The sequence below is a fragment of the Silurus aristotelis genome (assembly GCF_946808225.1).
Source record: "Silurus aristotelis genome assembly, chromosome: 20".
Taxonomy (NCBI): domain Eukaryota; kingdom Metazoa; phylum Chordata; class Actinopteri; order Siluriformes; family Siluridae; genus Silurus; species Silurus aristotelis.
In genome coordinates, this window is record NC_139593.1 from 10,978,398 (window position 1) to 10,996,893 (window position 18,496).

Here is an 18,496-nt window from a genome sequence, read left to right on the forward strand (position 1 = left end):
ATCTTGTGTTTTTGGACCTTTTTTTTTTTTTTTTTTAAGTGAATAGCCATGCTTTTTTTTCTTTTTCTTTTCAACTATAAACTGTAAACCATCAAAATAAACAACGAGCAAAGGCTCTTTACTCAATGATTGAGTTTATTAAAAAACAGAGAAAGGCAAACATGAGCACGAGTGTGAAAAGCAGCTCGAGTGGCTTAAAAAGAGTTCAATTTTCAATTTCACCTGAAAAATGTTTCTAATAATAAATGAAGGCTATTAGGGGCACATTAGCATTATGCCCATTGTAATCATATTCATTCGTTGTTAGCCAAGTCCTGTTAGCATCGCATATTCAGGTGAGGTGTTCGGTTTGTAAAGCTCAGAACGGAAACATGCAGCATGTGGAAATCCACCATGCAAAACTAAGGTCAGATCAGTGCTGATCTTTTCACCACACACAGCAACCGCTGAAAAAATTAGTCCACACGGTCATTACAAAGCCTAAGAGAAAATCTAAAAACAAAACAAAAAACTCAATCCAAGAAATCTCATACAAACAGAAGAATTTCAGAAAATAAAATGGTAAGATTTGGCAAGATGCAGTCAAAAAACGGCAACTAGAACAACAACAACAAGAACGAAAAAATATATATATCGGCTACAGTTTTATTGAAAGTGATATGGAGCATACCAGGAGTGAAGGATTTAAGAAACTCAAAACTGGCCGACTGTACATTTTTTTCTTTTTAGTGTACATTGTGCAACTTCACACATTGTCTGTAGGCCTACATGTTTTCTACTGTAAAGTATAACAATGCTTGGAAATAATAGTGTATTTTTTTTTTATTATTATTTCTTTACAGCAATAAAGTACAAACCCATGCAATAAATCTTTACATACTCAAAACACTAATTGTCTTAGCTCAGGTGTGGTGGAAAAAAGGTACGAAATGTTTCATTGCAATAATGGAGATAAATATAGAAAAGGTGATTTTGTTTTTAATCAAGAACCTCGATTAGATCTGAATCTTATGGACTGTTTATGATATGCATCCTAAAAAATGTACCAGCTTCCCATTTTGAAATCGTATTTGATAAAATAAAAAAACAATGTAATTCTGATTCTGTTTTTACCACAACTTTGTCGACTTTCCCTGCCTCCAGCACATGAATGGCTTTTAGCAGTAAAAGAGCAAGAAAGTATAACCTGGAGCTGATGAGTGCTTGCTTTTCTTGCAGTACCTCCTCTACTGCAATGCAGAAAAAATGATTAAAGATTGAGAAAATGAAAAGATTTGCCAAATACGGCTTACTTTTTTTTTTTTATTTAGTTGTGATGGATATACATTTGCTGTTACGTTTCTATTTTGTTGTAAAAAATGATTCCAGAAGAATTTGATATATTATGTACTATGTACTTAAGAATGTACTTTTTCTTTCTCCTCAACACATAAAGAAGTTTGTAATTTTTTAAGTAAAATTTTTGTTTAAATTCCTCCTTACAAAAAAAGGTAATTAAAAATATTGAAATGCAAGGGATCCCAATATGCTTTAATTTGTTTTATGATTCTGTTTAAAAAAAATATTCTGGCCCAGAAATAAGCTCCGCCCCTCCACTGGAACAGAATCACTCAGTTTTTCAACTGGTTTAAATCTGCATTTGCAATTTGCATGCAGCTCACATGCAGCAGTGGGCTCTAAAATTACAAACAGCTCCTGTATATGGTATATGTGTGGAGGGGAAATAAAAAGTACATAGTAGGTGCATAGTACGTAATACATACAAATCTTATAATTTTATATAAATAAATTACTTCTTAAAAGATAGCAGGTCCCCTGGTGGTCTAGTGGTTAGGATGTGGCGCTCTCACCGCTGCGGCCCGGGTTCGATCCCCGGTCAGGGAACCAACCCCAGCCATTAGGGTTGCACAAGCCTTAGTGCTGGTCCCAAGCCCGGATAAATGGGGAGGGTTGCGTTAGGAAGGGCATCCATTGTAAAAACGTGCCAAATCAAACATGCGGATGGTCCGCTGTGGCGACCCCTAACGGGAGAAGCCAAAATAAATTAATTTAATTACTTCTTAAAATATAGCATAGAGCAGAGTTAAGTCTAAAAGATATCGACTTAAGTCTAATTTATGTATCCATGTAGAGAGCTATCGAAATTTGCTGCCAGGCTATAAGCATTTTAGATTATTATAATTTTATGAAATTGAAAATAAAATTTTTAAATCAGATTAGTAGATGTTAAGGAGTATTAGACAAATCCCAGTAGAATATCAATTATGTACAATGCCTGTCAACAAAAGATTGGAAACTCCTAGTTGTTTTGCATATGTTTATATATAAAACTTTATATAACAACGAGGAAAAAAGCCACACCATACAAGAACTGGACAGTGAATGACTAGAAGTAACTTCTGTGGACAGATGTAACATTTTTGGATCTAACAGTAGAACTTCTGTAAGGCGTTGAACAGGAGAGATGTTCTTAGTCTACCTCACATCCACAGTCAAACATAGAGGTGAAAGCTTAAAGGTTTGGGTTTGTTTTGGAGCAGTGAATTTTGGAGACTTCCGGGTGAAGTGAATTCTGGGTGAAAGGAATCCTGAACCAACATGGCAACCATTCCATACTTCAACACCATGCAGTTCTGCTGGACTGTATTTTACTGGAACCAACTTCACCATACAACAAGACAATGACCCAAAGCATATTTTGAATATTTCCAATATTGTAAGTGTTATTTAGAAAGCAAACAGTCAGCTGGAGTGTTATTTATTATAGAAAGACCTGCCTAGTCACTGCACCCAAATCCTATTGAGCTGCTCTGGGATGAACTGGATCACAAAGCCGGAAAGAAATCTCCCGCTAGTGAAGAACACATGTGGCAAGTATTACAAGAAGTAAATATTTCAGCTGAATGTTTGAAGAAACAAACTGTGCACATGGCAAAAATGTTTAAAGCTATAATTCATGCTAAAAATTTACATAGATTTTTACATCTGTATATTTATATATTTGTTTGGTCACAATAGTTCATAGCATTTGATTACCTAGAGGTAAGGACCATGAGGACCGTAAGGACCCAAACTTTTGGCAGGCATTGCAATAGTTGATATTACATATCATAAGATATTACTTACATTTATCTCATTTATTCACTTAACAGTTAAAGGCTTTGCTTAAGGGCCCAGCTGTTGCAGCTTGGTAGTGCTGGGAATTGAACTCACAACCTTCCAATCAGAAGTCCAACATCTTAACCACTGAGCTACCACTTCCCAAGGGTCACATTTATTAATCACATGTGGTTCTGGAAGAAAAACTCAACAACGGTGTGGAAAACAGTATTGTAACTCAGAGTGGGAAGGTACTGTAATTAATTAACTGTCACATTTAATGTGTGTTGGTTTTCCTAGAGACTACGGCTGTAGCAGAAGTGCTGGTCAGTTTAATTAGACAAAAATGAGGCCAGTTTCAATTTATAAAAAGAAACATTGGAGGCCCGGTATTTTTTTTCCCCCCTTACTTGTCACTATAGCAAAAGCTCTTTCTTTGTATTGTCAGGTATGAAGCTTTATCAAAATTCCCCCAAAACTGGGCCATCATATAAAAAAAAGTGACTTTTAAATCATCGCCAACAGAAAATGTCCTTTACCAAAAACACAGCAAAACTGAGCCAAAGCAAAGGGGCACCAATTAATCAGCAGTGTAAATATAAAAATAGTTTTTAACTTCTCTGGTGCCTGAAAACAATGCAAACACAGGCATGCAAGAGACACTCATCCAAGGGGACGAGGACAAGGACAGACAAATCATCCAGCATTGACCTATGCATTCTCTTTTCTTCTCTTCTCTTTTCTTTTGGCTGTTTTCAACATGGCTGTTTACAGTAACATACTAAAAAAAAGTGCATGAGGTTTCCTTTTGTGCTGCTGAACAGACAAACGAATAAAGAAAACAAACAAAAAGATTTTTGAAATGAAACTGATGCATATTCTCACTGTGCAAGAAACCCCAGACGTTATATGATTGTGCTTATCATTTGCGTGTCTGTATGTGAGAGAGTGTGTGTGTGTGTGTGTGTGTGTGTGTGTGTGTGTGTGTGTGTGTGTGTGTGTGTACATGACTTTTTTTTTTTTTTGCGTTTATGGCTTTGAGCCTTCCAAATGATGTAAGCATCAGGATGTTTGACAACCTGATTGTCCATATGTGACATACAGTACGTAATCATGCATTAGACTGCACAGTGAGAAAATGTCTCTCCTTCTTTCATTCCTTTTTATTTTATGGTTTTTTTCCTTCATTTTTTTTTTTTTTTAGCTCTTTAACAATATCCTTTAATGTGTCTCTCGGCATCCCTGGCAGAGTGCGTGCGTGCGTGCGAGCGTGTGTGTGTGTGTGTGTGTGAATCTAATTTCTCATTCCTACAGTGAATCGCTGGTTTCCAGACCTAGCCTGGTCATGTCAGAGTGGGATAGATTGTCCTCTTCGTCTTCTTCATCGTCGTCTTCGTCATCCTCGCTGTGGCCTCCCATCATCACCTGCTGCATGGCCAGGGTCGCTCCGTCTGACGACAACGTCTGCAACCCGTCCTCTCCTGTAACCATGCTGACTGATACCATGGTACCTGAGCACATCAACAGTGTTCGAATCAACATTCATTCACAATGTGTGTACATTAATAGGGCAAATTAAAGGAGCGGTTTGTGAAGCGAATGTCCTTTTTAAATGATAAAAATGGGTCATTTTTATTTGCAAACTCACTGAAAACACTATTGTGTATTCTCCCTTTCCAACTTTTATTTTAAAACGACTCATTCCTCCTGGGTTTTCTTCAGGGTCAGAAAAATCTAAACTGTAGACTGAAATAAATAACCTAGACAGACTCATTGCATAGCAATATTATTAATTATAACATTAAAAAAATTTAGAAACACTTTCAAACAGCTTTAATTGTTAAATTTTTTTTTTTAAAGACCAAAGAACTCCTATCCTCAGCTGTAAATATCAAATTTTTTATTAATAACTATAAGCTAAAACATACCATCTTCCATGGTAACCTGTTGCTGGGAGACCGTGGAAGCAAGTGAGTCTGGCCAGAAGCGCTGAAGTGGACGAGTCTGTGGTGTTTTCTTCTTGTTCTTAGGAGCCTCTGAGGAACTGGCGTCCAACATCGGCTGCAGGATCCGCCTTCGTGCATTTATAAACCTGAGAATTTAGGAATGACGGTTTAACCAATTAAAATGACCAGTGAGACAGGAATAATCGCAATGTATTAATTAACAATAATTTGATAAGTGTCAGGTTTGTGTTTTGTTGTAATAAAGATCAGATTCAGTATCTTAATATTAAATATTTAAAAGAAGAAGTATACACACACTGTAGACAAAAGTTTCTGACTTTTTCAGCCATAACTGGCAACTTTTACCACAAAGTTGGAAGCACACAATTGTGTAGGATTTCTTTGGGTGCATTTGGATGCATAAATATTCCTTTTACCTGAACAGATCCAAATCTGTTCCAGCATGACATTGTCAATGTGCACAGAACCAGCTCCATTAAAATATATTTTACATGGGTTGGAGTGGAAGATCTTGAGTGGCCTGCTATTGAAAATCTGACCTCAACACAACATCTAGTGGAACGTCGTTCTTGAAGAGTGGAGGCTATTACAACAGCAAATAGGGAGTAAATGTGGAATGGGATGTTTAAGAAGCACAAATAAATCTTAGGATCAGGTGTCTGCAAACTTTTTTCCAAAAAGTGTCTGTTCAAATGTGAAGAAATTTTATAAAAACTGTGTTTGTAATAATTGAGAGGACCTTTACGCTTTATCCGGAAGTTATATAAAAAAAAGAAAAACAGCATTTTGGCTCTCGTGTCTGTGCTGCAATTTTAGTTTAAAGTGGTTTTGGAATTCCAGTGTGGAGAATTCGTTTTGGTGAGAACAGGGCAATCTTGTCTTATGCAAAACTCTGTTATACGAAGGTGTTATCGCTAATGACGAATGCAACCTTTCTTCTCTGAGTGTCAACAAGAGATTATTTAAATGCACCATAATAAAAGATGTGGTACTGAAAAAAAGGAAACAGCCACAAAAAGAAAACAGAGATTACACAAGTCTTCTTCTTTTCTTTTAAACTAAACCAAAACTTTTGCAGTGAAAATGCAAACTTTTTGTATTGGTGGACTTTAACTCACCAGTTGTTAACTTGTAGCAAGGTGAGATTAGTTTGGAGCGCAATCTGCTTCTTCTCTTCTTCTGTAGGGTATGGATGCTGAGAGACAAACATTTATGCATTTAGAATAATGTCGTTTTGTCCATAAGTCCACCTCACTCAATGTGTCTTAATATAAACATTCTGTCCTTGTTTCTGTTCCGTCATTTCTTAATTTATACCCTCCCTCATTATTCGAATTTGTATCAACAAATCAGTATGAATGTTCAGAATATCAATTAAAAGATAGTGATCTATTGAGTTAGTGAGAGAAATTCCACCAGCGGATCGGACCGTTTGCAAGAATTTGAAACCGTACGCGTACCTGCAATCATTGCCCCATTAACTGTGAGCTGTGCGGTGCGTGTCAGCCGCAGCCTCATTAGAACAATGTCTTACTGTGAGATGACACTCAATCACACGCCTGATCTCCTCATCACTGATGACCTTTCGTTAGCTCCTCCAACCGGCTAGTCAGATGAGGGAGCTGACGTGTGTGTGTGTGTGTGTGTGTGTGTGTGTGTGTGTGTGTGGTGTACGGCCATGTGTGAATGCCTGCTTCCAGCCATCATGTGTCTGTCATCCCCATCTCAAACCTTTCTTAACTCTCCTTTCATTTTACACCCAGTCATGACCTATTCTGGTGAGCTTTTCTTTTGCCAGATGAGTCTGAATGTGACAAAAACATTTGATTTATTACACCGTCATGTGTGAGAGGAAAAAACAAACACTTTAGTGTAAGCGTTTACTGCAAGCGAAAATATCTTGAATATTGCTAAGCCTGATATTTCTTATGAGATTTTTGTATAACTAATATAAGCCTAATACATTTTCAATGTACTTTCAAGATTACTATTATTATTAGATTATTATTTGTCTGATCCAATTAGCAATAAACACTTGAAATAAGGAAAATTACCATTAACATGATTATTTAAATTAAAATACTATTGAAAGAAAAATAAACCAATATAATAATAACTAGGATTAAAAGATGTCCTGAGTCCTCTGGTTAACTGGAACCAACCAGATTTTTGCATCTCCTCCATTGACATTTTTATTCTACTAAATATCACATTCCCATATAAATGAGTGTACATGCATTTCCTCACCCCGATGTGCTGAAAGAGCCAAGAACGCATGACGCTGGTGGCGTGCTTGGGCAGAATGCCCCGCTTGGTCTTAGACGAGTTTTCGTCTTGACTCAGGAAGCCGAGATCCTGATTTAGCTGCAGTTGGAGCTGAGAAAACAAACATTTGGAAATTGCTTAAAAGTTGTGTTTATATGTCTGTGAAAGAGGGTGTATAAGGGAACGTGAGTGTATACACAAACTATATGGACAAATGTTTGTGGACACTTTACTATAAGATTTGTGTGCTTTTTGAACGTTCTATTCCACATGTAGTCCCCATTTGCGCTTATAATAACCTCAACTCTTTTGAGAAGATGTTCCACTAGATTTTGGGGTGTGCTTGTAGAGATTTGTGATTATTTAACCACAAGGGTGTTAGTAAAGTCAGATACTGATATAGAGTGAGGAGTTCTGGGGGGCAGTCAGGGTTCCAATTCATCCCAAAGGTATTTAATAGGGTTGAGGTCAGAGCTCTACAGAAGGCCACACAAGATCCCATGTAAAGGCCACTCCAACCCATATAAGTTATACCTTCATAGAGCTGGCTATGTGCACAAGGGCATTGTCATGGTGAACAGGTTTGGGTCTCCTAGTTCAAGTGAAGGAAAAGTTTAATGATACCACATCCAGGGACCTCTGACTTTGAGGTAACAGTATGGAGAAGAAACACAAAGTCAGGGGTTCCAATACTTTTGCAACATATCGTATCAACATTAAGAGTGAGGGTTTAAGATCTAACCTGGTCCCATTTTCAATAAATTAGCTGTCAATCAGCAGAAATGGGGTAGTTCTGGCACTACAACACTAACGTTTTAAACTTGTGTGTGTGTTTGTGTGTGTCACCTGTGAGTTCTGAATGCGTATTGTGCCAGGTGAGAGGGCCTGGGTAACCACCTGGCCTTGTGGAGTCACAACAGTTACAGGCTGATAGACTGTGCCACCTGGGTACACACACACACACACACACACACACACACACACACACACACACACACACACACACACACACACACACACACACACACACAGCACACAGCACAGAAATACATGCTAAACACAAACCTGATAGAAATTCAGTACAATATGGTACATAGTTACAACTTAGTGATGTATGAAGGACATGTTAACACTAGCAGTGTGTCTGCTTAAAAACATACCTGACATTACTTGTGTAGGGTTTACCGCCGTCACAGTGAGGCTGCCCTGTTGTAAAGCAGATGTTGGTACTACGATCCCCTGCGGACTCACAGCCCCAGAGAAAGAGCTAGGCGTCTAAGATGCCACATGCACACACAAAGAAAACCCTTTAAACACCTTAGTGAATAATTATGTGTTAAAGGAGCTTTTTGTACTTTAAACATTAAAGATGTGGTTTGTATTTTTTTTTTTTATGAGTCTCCTGCTGGCTGTGAGGTGAACTGCAATTTGAATCTGCAGCAAAGAGTTTTGTTCTGGGTTGTCTTTCTAACAAAAATAGGGTGGAGTTCAATGATGGTCCAAATAAATAAAATAAAATTTAAACCAAATATTACAATTCCCATTTCTAACCAACTTCTTCTTTCAGCTACTCCCGTTAGGGGTCCCCACAGTGGATCGTCCGTCTCCATCATCCACCTCTCCATCTTCTACATCTGCCTCCTTCAAACCAACCACTTTCATGTCTTCCCTCACCACATCCATAAACCTCCTTGGCCTTCCTGTTTTCCTCCTGCCTGCAGGCTCCATCCTCAGCATTCTTCTACTTAGATTCTTACTATCTCAATAGATCCTCTATCACCTTGTCTCTAAAACGTACTACCAGCACAGTCCCTCTAATAAACCCATTTTTAATCCTGTCCATCTTCGTCACTTCATCATCTTTTACTCTTTTAAAATATCTGAGTAATTACATGAATCTTCAATATTTATTAACACCATTAATATTAAGCACTGTCTTATCTATAAAGTTCTGTTTTCTGGTTAGTTTTTCATTAAAACTAGATTTTCAACTAATACAAATATGTAATTTCGGTATATGTAGCATATGTTTACAGTACGTTATGCCGTGTGGGTGTATGAGACTGTGTGTGTACCTGAGCTTGTGTAGGTGAATATGGACTGGCCGGATCAGTGCTGCTCAGTAGAGTCTCGCTGTTCATTTTAGTCTTCAGACAGGCGATATAGCGACTGCAGAAGTCTTTACACAGGTCGCTCACTTTCTCCAGCTCCAGCAGGTGGATACGCAACACCTGAATTGCCTTCACCATCTGTTTAAAATCATTGTAAAGTACAAAGACTCCATTAGTCTCAACAGTGACACGGCGTAGCAGCTTGAGTTCCTATTTCAGCCTTTGGCAGCTGTTTTGATGATAATGTCCTCTCTTACAACCACTGAGAAAGGCCTACAATTCCCAAATGGCTGAGCTTACAAGCTCTTACTGCTTTCAGTCTTGTATGAGAAAAGATACAAGGATGTACAATGGAAAAGATCTTTACAGAAGTACAAGAGCAAATGATGATTGGGCAGTTTTATCTAATGCACCCTTACCCTTTCCTATTGAGTTGCCACAGCAAAAGTAAATTCAATGTAGTTAAAAACAAACAAAACAATAAAGTAATAATTGTACAAATTAGGTGTATGTGTGTTTTACAATAAAAAATACCTCCTACTCAAAAGAAAAACTATAACGTACTCTTTTTTGTTGTTGTTGTTGTTGTTGTTTGGTCTAGAAGCATTTTTATGATAAAAGCTGCAATTAACAGCTTTAAGGACTGTCATTTTAATACCCAGTAAGAATTCTAGGATTTTCTTTGAAGATACAATTTGAAAGAGATTCCTAAATATGTATTGTCTGAGTAAAAGCCTTCTCTACTGTCTTAAGAGTATTACAGTGCACTGATACATGTTTAATGGTCAGGTTTGTTTAACAGAGATCACATTTAGAGGGTCTTTCACCATTTAGTAGGAAAGCATTTATAAGTCTTTAGTGTCCAATAAGACATGTCTGGATTTAAAGGGGCAGTTTTCATCAGGCTTAATTTATTTTGGGGGGGGGAAATAATACAACCTACTACCATCAACGCAAAGCTGATTTGTAGTCTATGATTAAAAAGATAATAAAGATAAAAAGAGCGGCATGTTATACAACTTTATACGTTAGATTTAAATATTAATCTGTATTAATATAATTTACTATATGAGACTTAATTTATATATATATAGTAACCATTTGACTGAGTCAAAATATTAATAAATGAATAAACAGAATGGTATAATCCTTTATGCCCTAAATACCGTCTAGTATAAGGTACAAGCTATATCCTTTAAATTCTACTGCAATAAAGTTGGATATTAAATACCTGACTTTCTCCTGACCATTAAAATGCACTTACACAAGCAGTGTAAGCTAACAGGCCCATAAAATCCCATCATTCATTTGTCCACTGGATAGCGGCCTGGTGTAATTAGGCTTGTCTTGTCTTATTTTTGCTCTAAATCATTACTGCTGCATCATATGAGAAATAAAGGCATGTTGTTGTACCGTTAATATAAGAATGATCTGTATTATTTAACCCAAACCCAGATCATCATAACCGCAATCTAATCTTGTGATAATAATTAACAAATGATACATTGTGTATGGTGGGGCAGATCGGAGCGTAATGAAGATTCCTCACCAGGCTGTCGAGCTCAGGGTCCTCACTGAAGAAAGACTTGCTCTCTTTATCCTGACTCCGCACAAAGTTCTGGATGTCCATGTCGAAGCTGGCCGACGTCACACACTCGGAGCGCTGAGTGGACTGCTCACACTTCTCAAACAAAAGTGCCAGCAGGGGGAACAGGGGATGCCTGTCACACACACACACACACACACACACACACACACACACACACACACACACACACACAAACATTTGTGTCTAAGAGTTAACTGAAAAGACACACAATGACAGAATAGGAGAAAGTGAGATAATAGAGCTTCACCTGTAAATGCCGGCTTTTTGGGCCTCCATGGGTGTCTGGGGGTCAGCTGGCATCAAGCCGCTCTCCTCCTCCTCCTCCTCCTCCTCCTCCTCCTCCTCCTCTCTCTCCTCTTGCTCGTCCAACCTTTCATCTGTTTCTCCTACTGAGTGCTCCTCCTCCTGCATCTAAGCAGAAGACATACAGACAGAGAGAGAGAGAGAGAGAGAGAGAGAGAGAGAGAGAGAGAGAGAGAGAGAGAGAGAGGATACAGGGAAAAATTCAAATGTTGTAGTGTGTTGAATGACGTGTGATGATGCTAGCAGGTCGTCACGTTTCTCGTCCTTGTAAAAGAAAACACAGCACATCTTTCATTGGCAAAACTATACAAAAAAATAGGCGTGACAAAAGGGGGGTGCTTACGTTCAAGGATAAGCGCCTAAGGAGGAACATGATTTTTACTCACACACATGTACACAAGAACACTATTTTTCCCAGTGAATTTATGTTTCATTATTTGATAGATGCTTTCCCCTTAAGTTAAAGTGATAGTTTGTTATTATAAAGATTGTTAGTTATAGCTTGATCTATTTACTATCCATGTATATAGTTTTTTGTTTTCGGAATTTAAACCCACAACCTTATGGTTGAACTTATGCAATATAAACACTGTACCTTGTGTGCTCTTGGATCCAATTCCCCACGTATAGATTTAACAAAGGAAATATCATTTTAGTGTAACCTTGAATTTATTCCTTAGGGAATCAAATCTTTTTCTACATGCTACAATGCTACATCATTCTATTTTTCCCTTTATTTACTATATTCCTTTATTTCTTTCCAAACCTCAATATTAACGTATGCAACTTTTTTTTTTTATACAAATAGTTTTTGGCTCATTTAAAAAAGGTGTCAATGATTTTTAAATGCACCATGGCTTTGAGCACTTCTTTTGGTCAAGCGCACACGTATGATGTCTTCAGGACTTAAAATCGGAGCATAAATTTCAAGCTGGAGATGCTTCATGCTAAAACACAAACATAGTAAATAAATAGCTTCGAAATAAATAAATAATTAAAACCTCTATATCACAGGGTCAGGAATGAAAAGCTGCTTTGTGTTGTACAGTTACATGGGCCGAGAGCACAGAATGGTGCTTTTCAAAGCAAGCTTTTTTTAAACACCTTGATTGTAATCTCGCAAATGGTTGTTAAGCCCATTGTACAGTGGGTTCCACATAGTATCTGAAACCTGACATACAATAATTTTGTCCAGCCCATTTTTGGAGTGTTGTGTGACATTAAGTCAAATTAGCTTTATTTTACCCTCTCTTTTTTTGTTTTGTTCCAATACACACAAAAGGAAAAAAATATGTGTTATTGCAATACTTTTCTGTGAGAAATACTTGATTTTCTGGAAAAATTTCAGGAGTGCCAACAATTTTGGCCACGACTGTAAGCAAATAAGTATTACCTAACAATACTGAATAACTGTTTTAGTATTCGGTCTCCACTGTATGATTCATAAAACACTGTTTGATGTCAAATCACCGAAACTTACATTTCATGAACAAAAGTATTTGGACACCTGACCTTTCCAGCCATTTTAAACTATTCACCTCCTCAAGGTTTGACACATTTGGCATTCTTAGAGAGATGCTGTTCTGCTTATCATGGCTAAAAAGTGATCATTTGTGTTACACTACTGTTACTGGCACCAAGTCTGAACATATCTAGTAAGTGAATAAACTGTATACCTGCATATAGCATAAACCGAGTAACAAATATCTACGATAACGGTTCCAATCAGGGTCGGCTGTCATCATGACTACTCTAGAGTACATGCAGTATGGGCATTAGCCCTGTTACTAATGTAAGCTCAGTTAGCATAAAATAATAAGCTTATTAATAACTGAAAGGATACCTATACTTTGTGGCACAATATTGAATTTATTATAAATGTAACTGTATTTCACACTTTGAAAAATTGACAATGAGTTTCTGTGATGTTCCTGATTTTTCCCCATGTCTAATCACAAATGAATACAACAACTCAGTTGAACTTAGCAGCGACCCCAAAATTATTTCTGAAACATCTTTCATGTTACTGGACAGCAAAACATGATCGCCTAATCAGGATCTCTAGTAAAGCATCTTAAAATGATCAACTCTCATGTTCAACCAGGATCATGTGATTAAAGGCATGTGAAAGGGAGCAACAATGGCACTGAGTAAAAAAAGAGTTATAAATTATATGATGGAGAGTTGTCTTTTTATCACTGACCACTGTGGTTGGAGTTCCACAGTTATTCCCATGATTATCCTAATTATTGCCCTGATACGGCATTCATAAAATACCCATGCAGCAATATTATGCCATGTAGCCATGGGCCATTCTCCAGGGCTGAATGATTATTTTTAATTTAACATATACACATTAGCATTAAGCTCATCTCAGATCATAGATGCGAGGGGATAGTGATTTTCATGCTACAAAAAAAATAATAATAAATTCACTGGTGCATTCTAACCAGAAACAGAAAGTTTCATCACATTATTAAAGGCGTTGGGTGCCTATTAAGTTTAATATCATATAATTGATATTGCTGATCTTCTGAAACAGTATAACCAATCTCAAGCAGTTAAGCTAAAGCAGGTTATTTATTAATTGCTAAGATCCATCACAACTCATCTGGTCATAGAAGTTTTTCCTCATCCCACTCCTAAACTCTGGACTAGTCTCGTTTGTTTCACTCATTGTAAGCTGTTTAATCTGTGATGCTATTTAATAATTGCTGTGCTAACACCAGGCAGCATGGTGTTCCTGCCTAACAGCTCCATAATTCCTGATTTGATCTTGGGTTTGGTTTACACTCTGGGTGAAGTTTATATGCAGGAACTCCCTGTTCTCACAAAACAACATTTGAACTGGCAAAGGTCTGGCATCTACATTTTAATAAAAGTTTGAATGTGTCTGTGCAAGATGCACTCGTGTCTCATTAAGGGCATAATCCAGCTGCATCATAACCATGACCAGGATAAAAAAAAAAAAAAAAGCTTACTAAAAAGAAATGGATTCATGTAGTTAAATATCACGTGCATAAGTATTCACACCGTTTCGACAACACTTAAAATTTAGCTCAGTTGCGTCCCAATTGTCTTGATCGTTCCTGAGATTTTTTTCTACACCACAACTGAAATCCACCTGTGGTAAATTAAATTAATTGGACATGATTTGGAAAGGCACACTCCTCTCTATAGAAAGCCTCACAGTTGACGATGCATATCAAAGCAAAAACCAAGCTATGAGGTCAAAGGAACTGCCTGCAGAGCTCAGAGACAGGATTGTTGCAAGGCACAGATCTACAGAAGGTTACAAAAAAAAATGTTGCTGCACTTAAGAGTTCCAGGAGCACAGTGGCCTCCATAATTCCTAAATAGATAAAAATGTGGCACAGCCAGAACTCTTTTAAGAGCTGGTCGCCCGGTCAAACTGAGCAACCGGTGGAGAAGGGCTTTAGTAAGAGAGGTGACAATGAATCCAATGGTCACTCTGACTGAGCTCTGGAGATCTTGTGTGGGGATGGAAGAAAGTTCCAGAAGAAAAAACCTTCAGAGCAGAATTTGACCAATCTGGGCTTTATGGCAGAGTGGATAGATGAAAACCTCTCCTTAGAGCAAAATTAATGGAAGCCTAATGGAAACACCGGAAGGACTCTGACTTTGAGGTTCTTTGTTCATTTGTATGCATTTTGGACTTATGTTTATTATCAGGGATGGGCAGTATTTATAATACATGTATTTCAAATATGTACCTCTAATATAAAATAGGATTTTGACATTTTTATTTGATAGAGTGGATGAAAATGGCTTCATATTTTGTATGAAAATACTTTAGTGTTCTGAATTTCTGTAGTTTTAAAATAGTCAAATACTTAGTAAGAAGTCGACATTATGCCATAAAAATATGGCCTCTGATTGTTGCCTACTCAGCAGTTTACCCAGACTTGTTGCGATCAGAAGAGAAAACTGATCCATATGGAAGAACGTGGTAAAGGTAAGAAACGTGCAGAATACCAGCTTTCAAATACGTGTCCAATGATAAATAAATAAATATTTTGATTGCCGAATATTGTACCCCAATCGTTAAAAGTAGCTGTTTAGTAGGATCATAATTTTGCATAACATTGTATAAATGCCAGCCTGACACATAATATATTATATTTATAAATAACAATCAAATGATTAATTAGATAGAAACTAGTTGCTATGAATACAGGTGCGTCAGTCGTCTTCTTATGAATGACTTGTTTGTTATTGAGTGTTCCTGATGTGCAGTTGCCCTTCGTTACCAAACACCAAGTAAATTAATTAGGATGCAATTATGAGTCATTCACAAACTGTTCAACATTAAACTGTTGGTTACTTTAAAACTAACCTTCATCTGGAAGATCACGGGGAAATCGATCTAAATAATTGATCTGTTAACTGGTTGTGAAAATCAGGTTTATTGCATGAGTCATCCAGAAAAAAGCTGTTGCTTTTAAACATTATTTGTGAAATAATCTTTAGTAATTTTACAATAACAAAAATACAGTAGTTTATTTTGATACATGGTGTGCCTGCTGTATGGCATAGTTTACTTTGATTTATTGAAAGTATTCTGTAGTTTATTTTGAAATACATTTTTATGTATCTTTGCCCAACCCTGCTTATTATAATGCTGAGGATTATCAGCAGCATGGCTGATGGAGTCATGCTGCTCCTCACCTGTTGAGCCTCCTGAAACTCCTCCATGGACACCGACGATGGTGACGTCATCATAGTTACTGTTGCTGCTGCCAAGGCAGGAGCATTCTAACACACACACACACAATGCTTTATTGTTTCTTTTTTTATGCTTTCATTTATTAATTTCAGCAAATACATTAAAGTATAAAACCATAAGAACATGGCATTACATGATAAACACTGATGGCAGCCCAGTTCACATCTAAAACCTGTGACACGAGTCCCTGGAAGTGTTTCTAAATGTAGAACACGGCGTGCTTGGAGGAAACCTAAGATGGGTTCATGAAGGGTCACTGAACTCTCAAAGCAAAGTGTGGAAGATATAATAATGGTCTGGTGTGTTGTTTTATTTGATAATTGCGCAATTAGAGCAGATGACTGGTTCCACTAGGAAACTGCCTTCGTGTGCCAGTACTGCAGTAGCGCAGTCATTAAGAAAATAATACTTGGTCATTTGTAAAAAAAAATTACTTCTAAAAACTTGACAATATAAATCAAATATCGAATCGTCAGCGTGTTGAATCGTAAGCGAAACGATACGACGCTATGTATCCGTTATGCAGCCCTATTTCCCTTTCTTCTGTAACACCAGAGCCGCCATGTTTCTTTCCTCTAAACATGTTCCTGTCCAGTGCGCACTTCTGTACTAAACAGTACGGATCAGGACAAAACCTGCCCCTCCAGGAGCGCACTACTCTAGCGCACTGTGTAGAACACAAGTATGCGGCTTTCGCGGTTTCAAAATAAATAAATAATTAATAATTAAAAAAAAAAACGGTTAACCAATAGTTTACTTTTGTATTATGTTTAATAATTAAACCATTTAGGTTTAATTTAGGGTGCTACTTTAAACAATTTCGGGCTGATTAAAATGAATAATGATAATAAAAAAATTTAGCGAAATAAAAGTGATTTGATCCGCATGAGTTAAAAACGTTTTCGCCCACTATGTAAACAAGAGTCCCGGCTGTTTGGATCTGTTTCTTTTTCCGGAAATAAAAACCTGCCCATTGCCTATCAATCAAATGTAGGGACTGCGGAGTATATCCCTCCCTACAGGCTCGCGCGATTCGCACTACCAGTGAAGATCATTGTAGAAAAAAAAGGAAAGCTGGGCCTCGCTCGATCTGCTCGGGTCCTTCTTCAGGACTGAAATCCGCTGCCGAAAAAAACGCCATGGTATTTTTTTTTCTCCCCCTAACACCGAAATAGGGGGGAAAAAAGCGGACCCTGGCCACCCTTCTCCCCTCGGGGAGCCGCGTTACTATGCGCACGCCTGGAGCATTTACAGCGTGAAGCCCAGATTGCCTGATTGATAGGGAGTAAAAAAAGAAGATTTTGAGTGACAGCTTACCTTAGTGCCAATCTTCGTCACAATGACAAGCGGCTGCAGCAATCGGGACCCGCAGTTGTTGCGTTGCGTCACCACGCACGGCACGCAGGCCGCTCAGCTCATGAATATTCACGAGGTGGGAGGAGACTGCGCGCCTCGCGGAAATAAAAGGTTCTCGCCCCCCCCCGAGAACGCGCACTGAGGAGGACGCGAAAGTTTTTACACCCTTTCATATAAATCCTTTTTTTTTTTTTACAAAATATTTTTGATGTCTTATGTTTCGCACAGGCGGGTTTTATTTATTTAGAATCTTAAAAAAAAAAATACTCCTAAAAGAAAAATAAAGTAGTGACATTTTTTTTGTCCTTCACACCTTTTAAAATCATGGCATTATTTTTTTTATAGATTTATTCAGCAGAAATACTTATTATATTATATTATTATAGAAATACACACAATTATATATATCTGAATATATTAATGAATAAATATTATAATATATAATAATAACAAAATTATTATAATTGATATATAATACTATTAATTGAATAATATTAATTTATGTATAATTTAAATATATATACGTATGTAAATATGCTATTTATCTACCTATCTATGGTAACAAAGTGTACATGTGTAAATTGAAATGTAAATTGTTATCAAAACTGCCGTAAAATCATTAAAACACAAGGTAATTATAGTGAAAAATATTAAAACACATCCTTGTTGAACTCAAGTCCTTTTTGTTGATGTTGTCTTGTGAATTTCATGATATTATTTTATAGATTTTATCTTGTAATTTGTTTTATTTAACTCTATGTAGTTCATGACAAAGCTAGCTATAAGTATAAAGATCAATTTATCCAATATAATAATTCAGATTTTTTTTTATTTTCCACACTTTGCATAGTTGAGCAGTGTCAGTCAAAGTTCCCAATATTCCTAAAATAATCACAACAATAATACAAAATCTTATTACAAAGTATTTATAGATTTAGATGACATGCTGAGACAGTTGACATTTATTTGTTGTCAATTTTGTCCCCACACAGGCTCTGAGGGGAAAGAAGACATGTTGTACATGCTCTACAGCATATAT

At 37.1% G+C, this 18,496-nt stretch overlaps 2 protein-coding genes across 3 annotated transcripts in view; both read right to left on the minus strand.

The window, feature by feature from the left end:
* The window catches only part of setd4 (SET domain containing 4), a 493,820-nt gene that overhangs the window by 387,630 nt on the left and 87,694 nt on the right, over positions 1–18,496 (minus strand). The gene's annotated exons all lie outside the window — the stretch shown is intronic.
* pknox1.2 (pbx/knotted 1 homeobox 1.2) lies at positions 116–17,548 on the minus strand. Of its 2 annotated transcripts, XR_014530312.1 has the most exons (12): positions 17,419–17,532; positions 16,044–16,130; positions 11,299–11,462; positions 10,992–11,163; positions 9,407–9,580; positions 8,492–8,606; positions 8,178–8,275; positions 7,314–7,442; positions 6,185–6,261; positions 5,028–5,191; positions 2,058–4,610; positions 116–1,792 (listed from the first exon to the last, which is right to left on the minus strand). XR_014530312.1 is itself a non-coding variant. In XM_083521807.1 (11 exons), exons 2-11 carry the CDS (start codon positions 16,095–16,097, stop codon positions 4,408–4,410), a joined length of 1,350 nt encoding a protein of 449 aa, XP_083377933.1. In that variant the 5' UTR covers positions 16,098–16,130; positions 17,419–17,548; the 3' UTR covers positions 3,806–4,407. The 2 variants fall into 2 exon arrangements, 1 of the variants encoding a protein (XP_083377933.1); XM_083521807.1 differs by lacking the exon at positions 116–1,792 and having other exon boundaries at positions 3,806–4,610; positions 17,419–17,548.

Excerpts from the sequence above, each read along its gene's own strand:
- pknox1.2 (XM_083521807.1), bottom strand. The coding sequence starts at position 16,097 with ATGATGACGTCACCATCGTCGGTGTCCATGGAGGAGTTTCAGGAGGCT. Across the intron at positions 7,443-8,177 it reads TACGCATTCAGAACTCACAG|CTCCAACTGCAGCTAAATCA; the intron begins GTGACACACACA and ends TTGTTTTCTCAG. Across the intron at positions 4,611-5,027 it reads ACAGGTTACCATGGAAGATG|GTACCATGGTATCAGTCAGC; the intron begins GTATGTTTTAGC and ends TGATGTGCTCAG.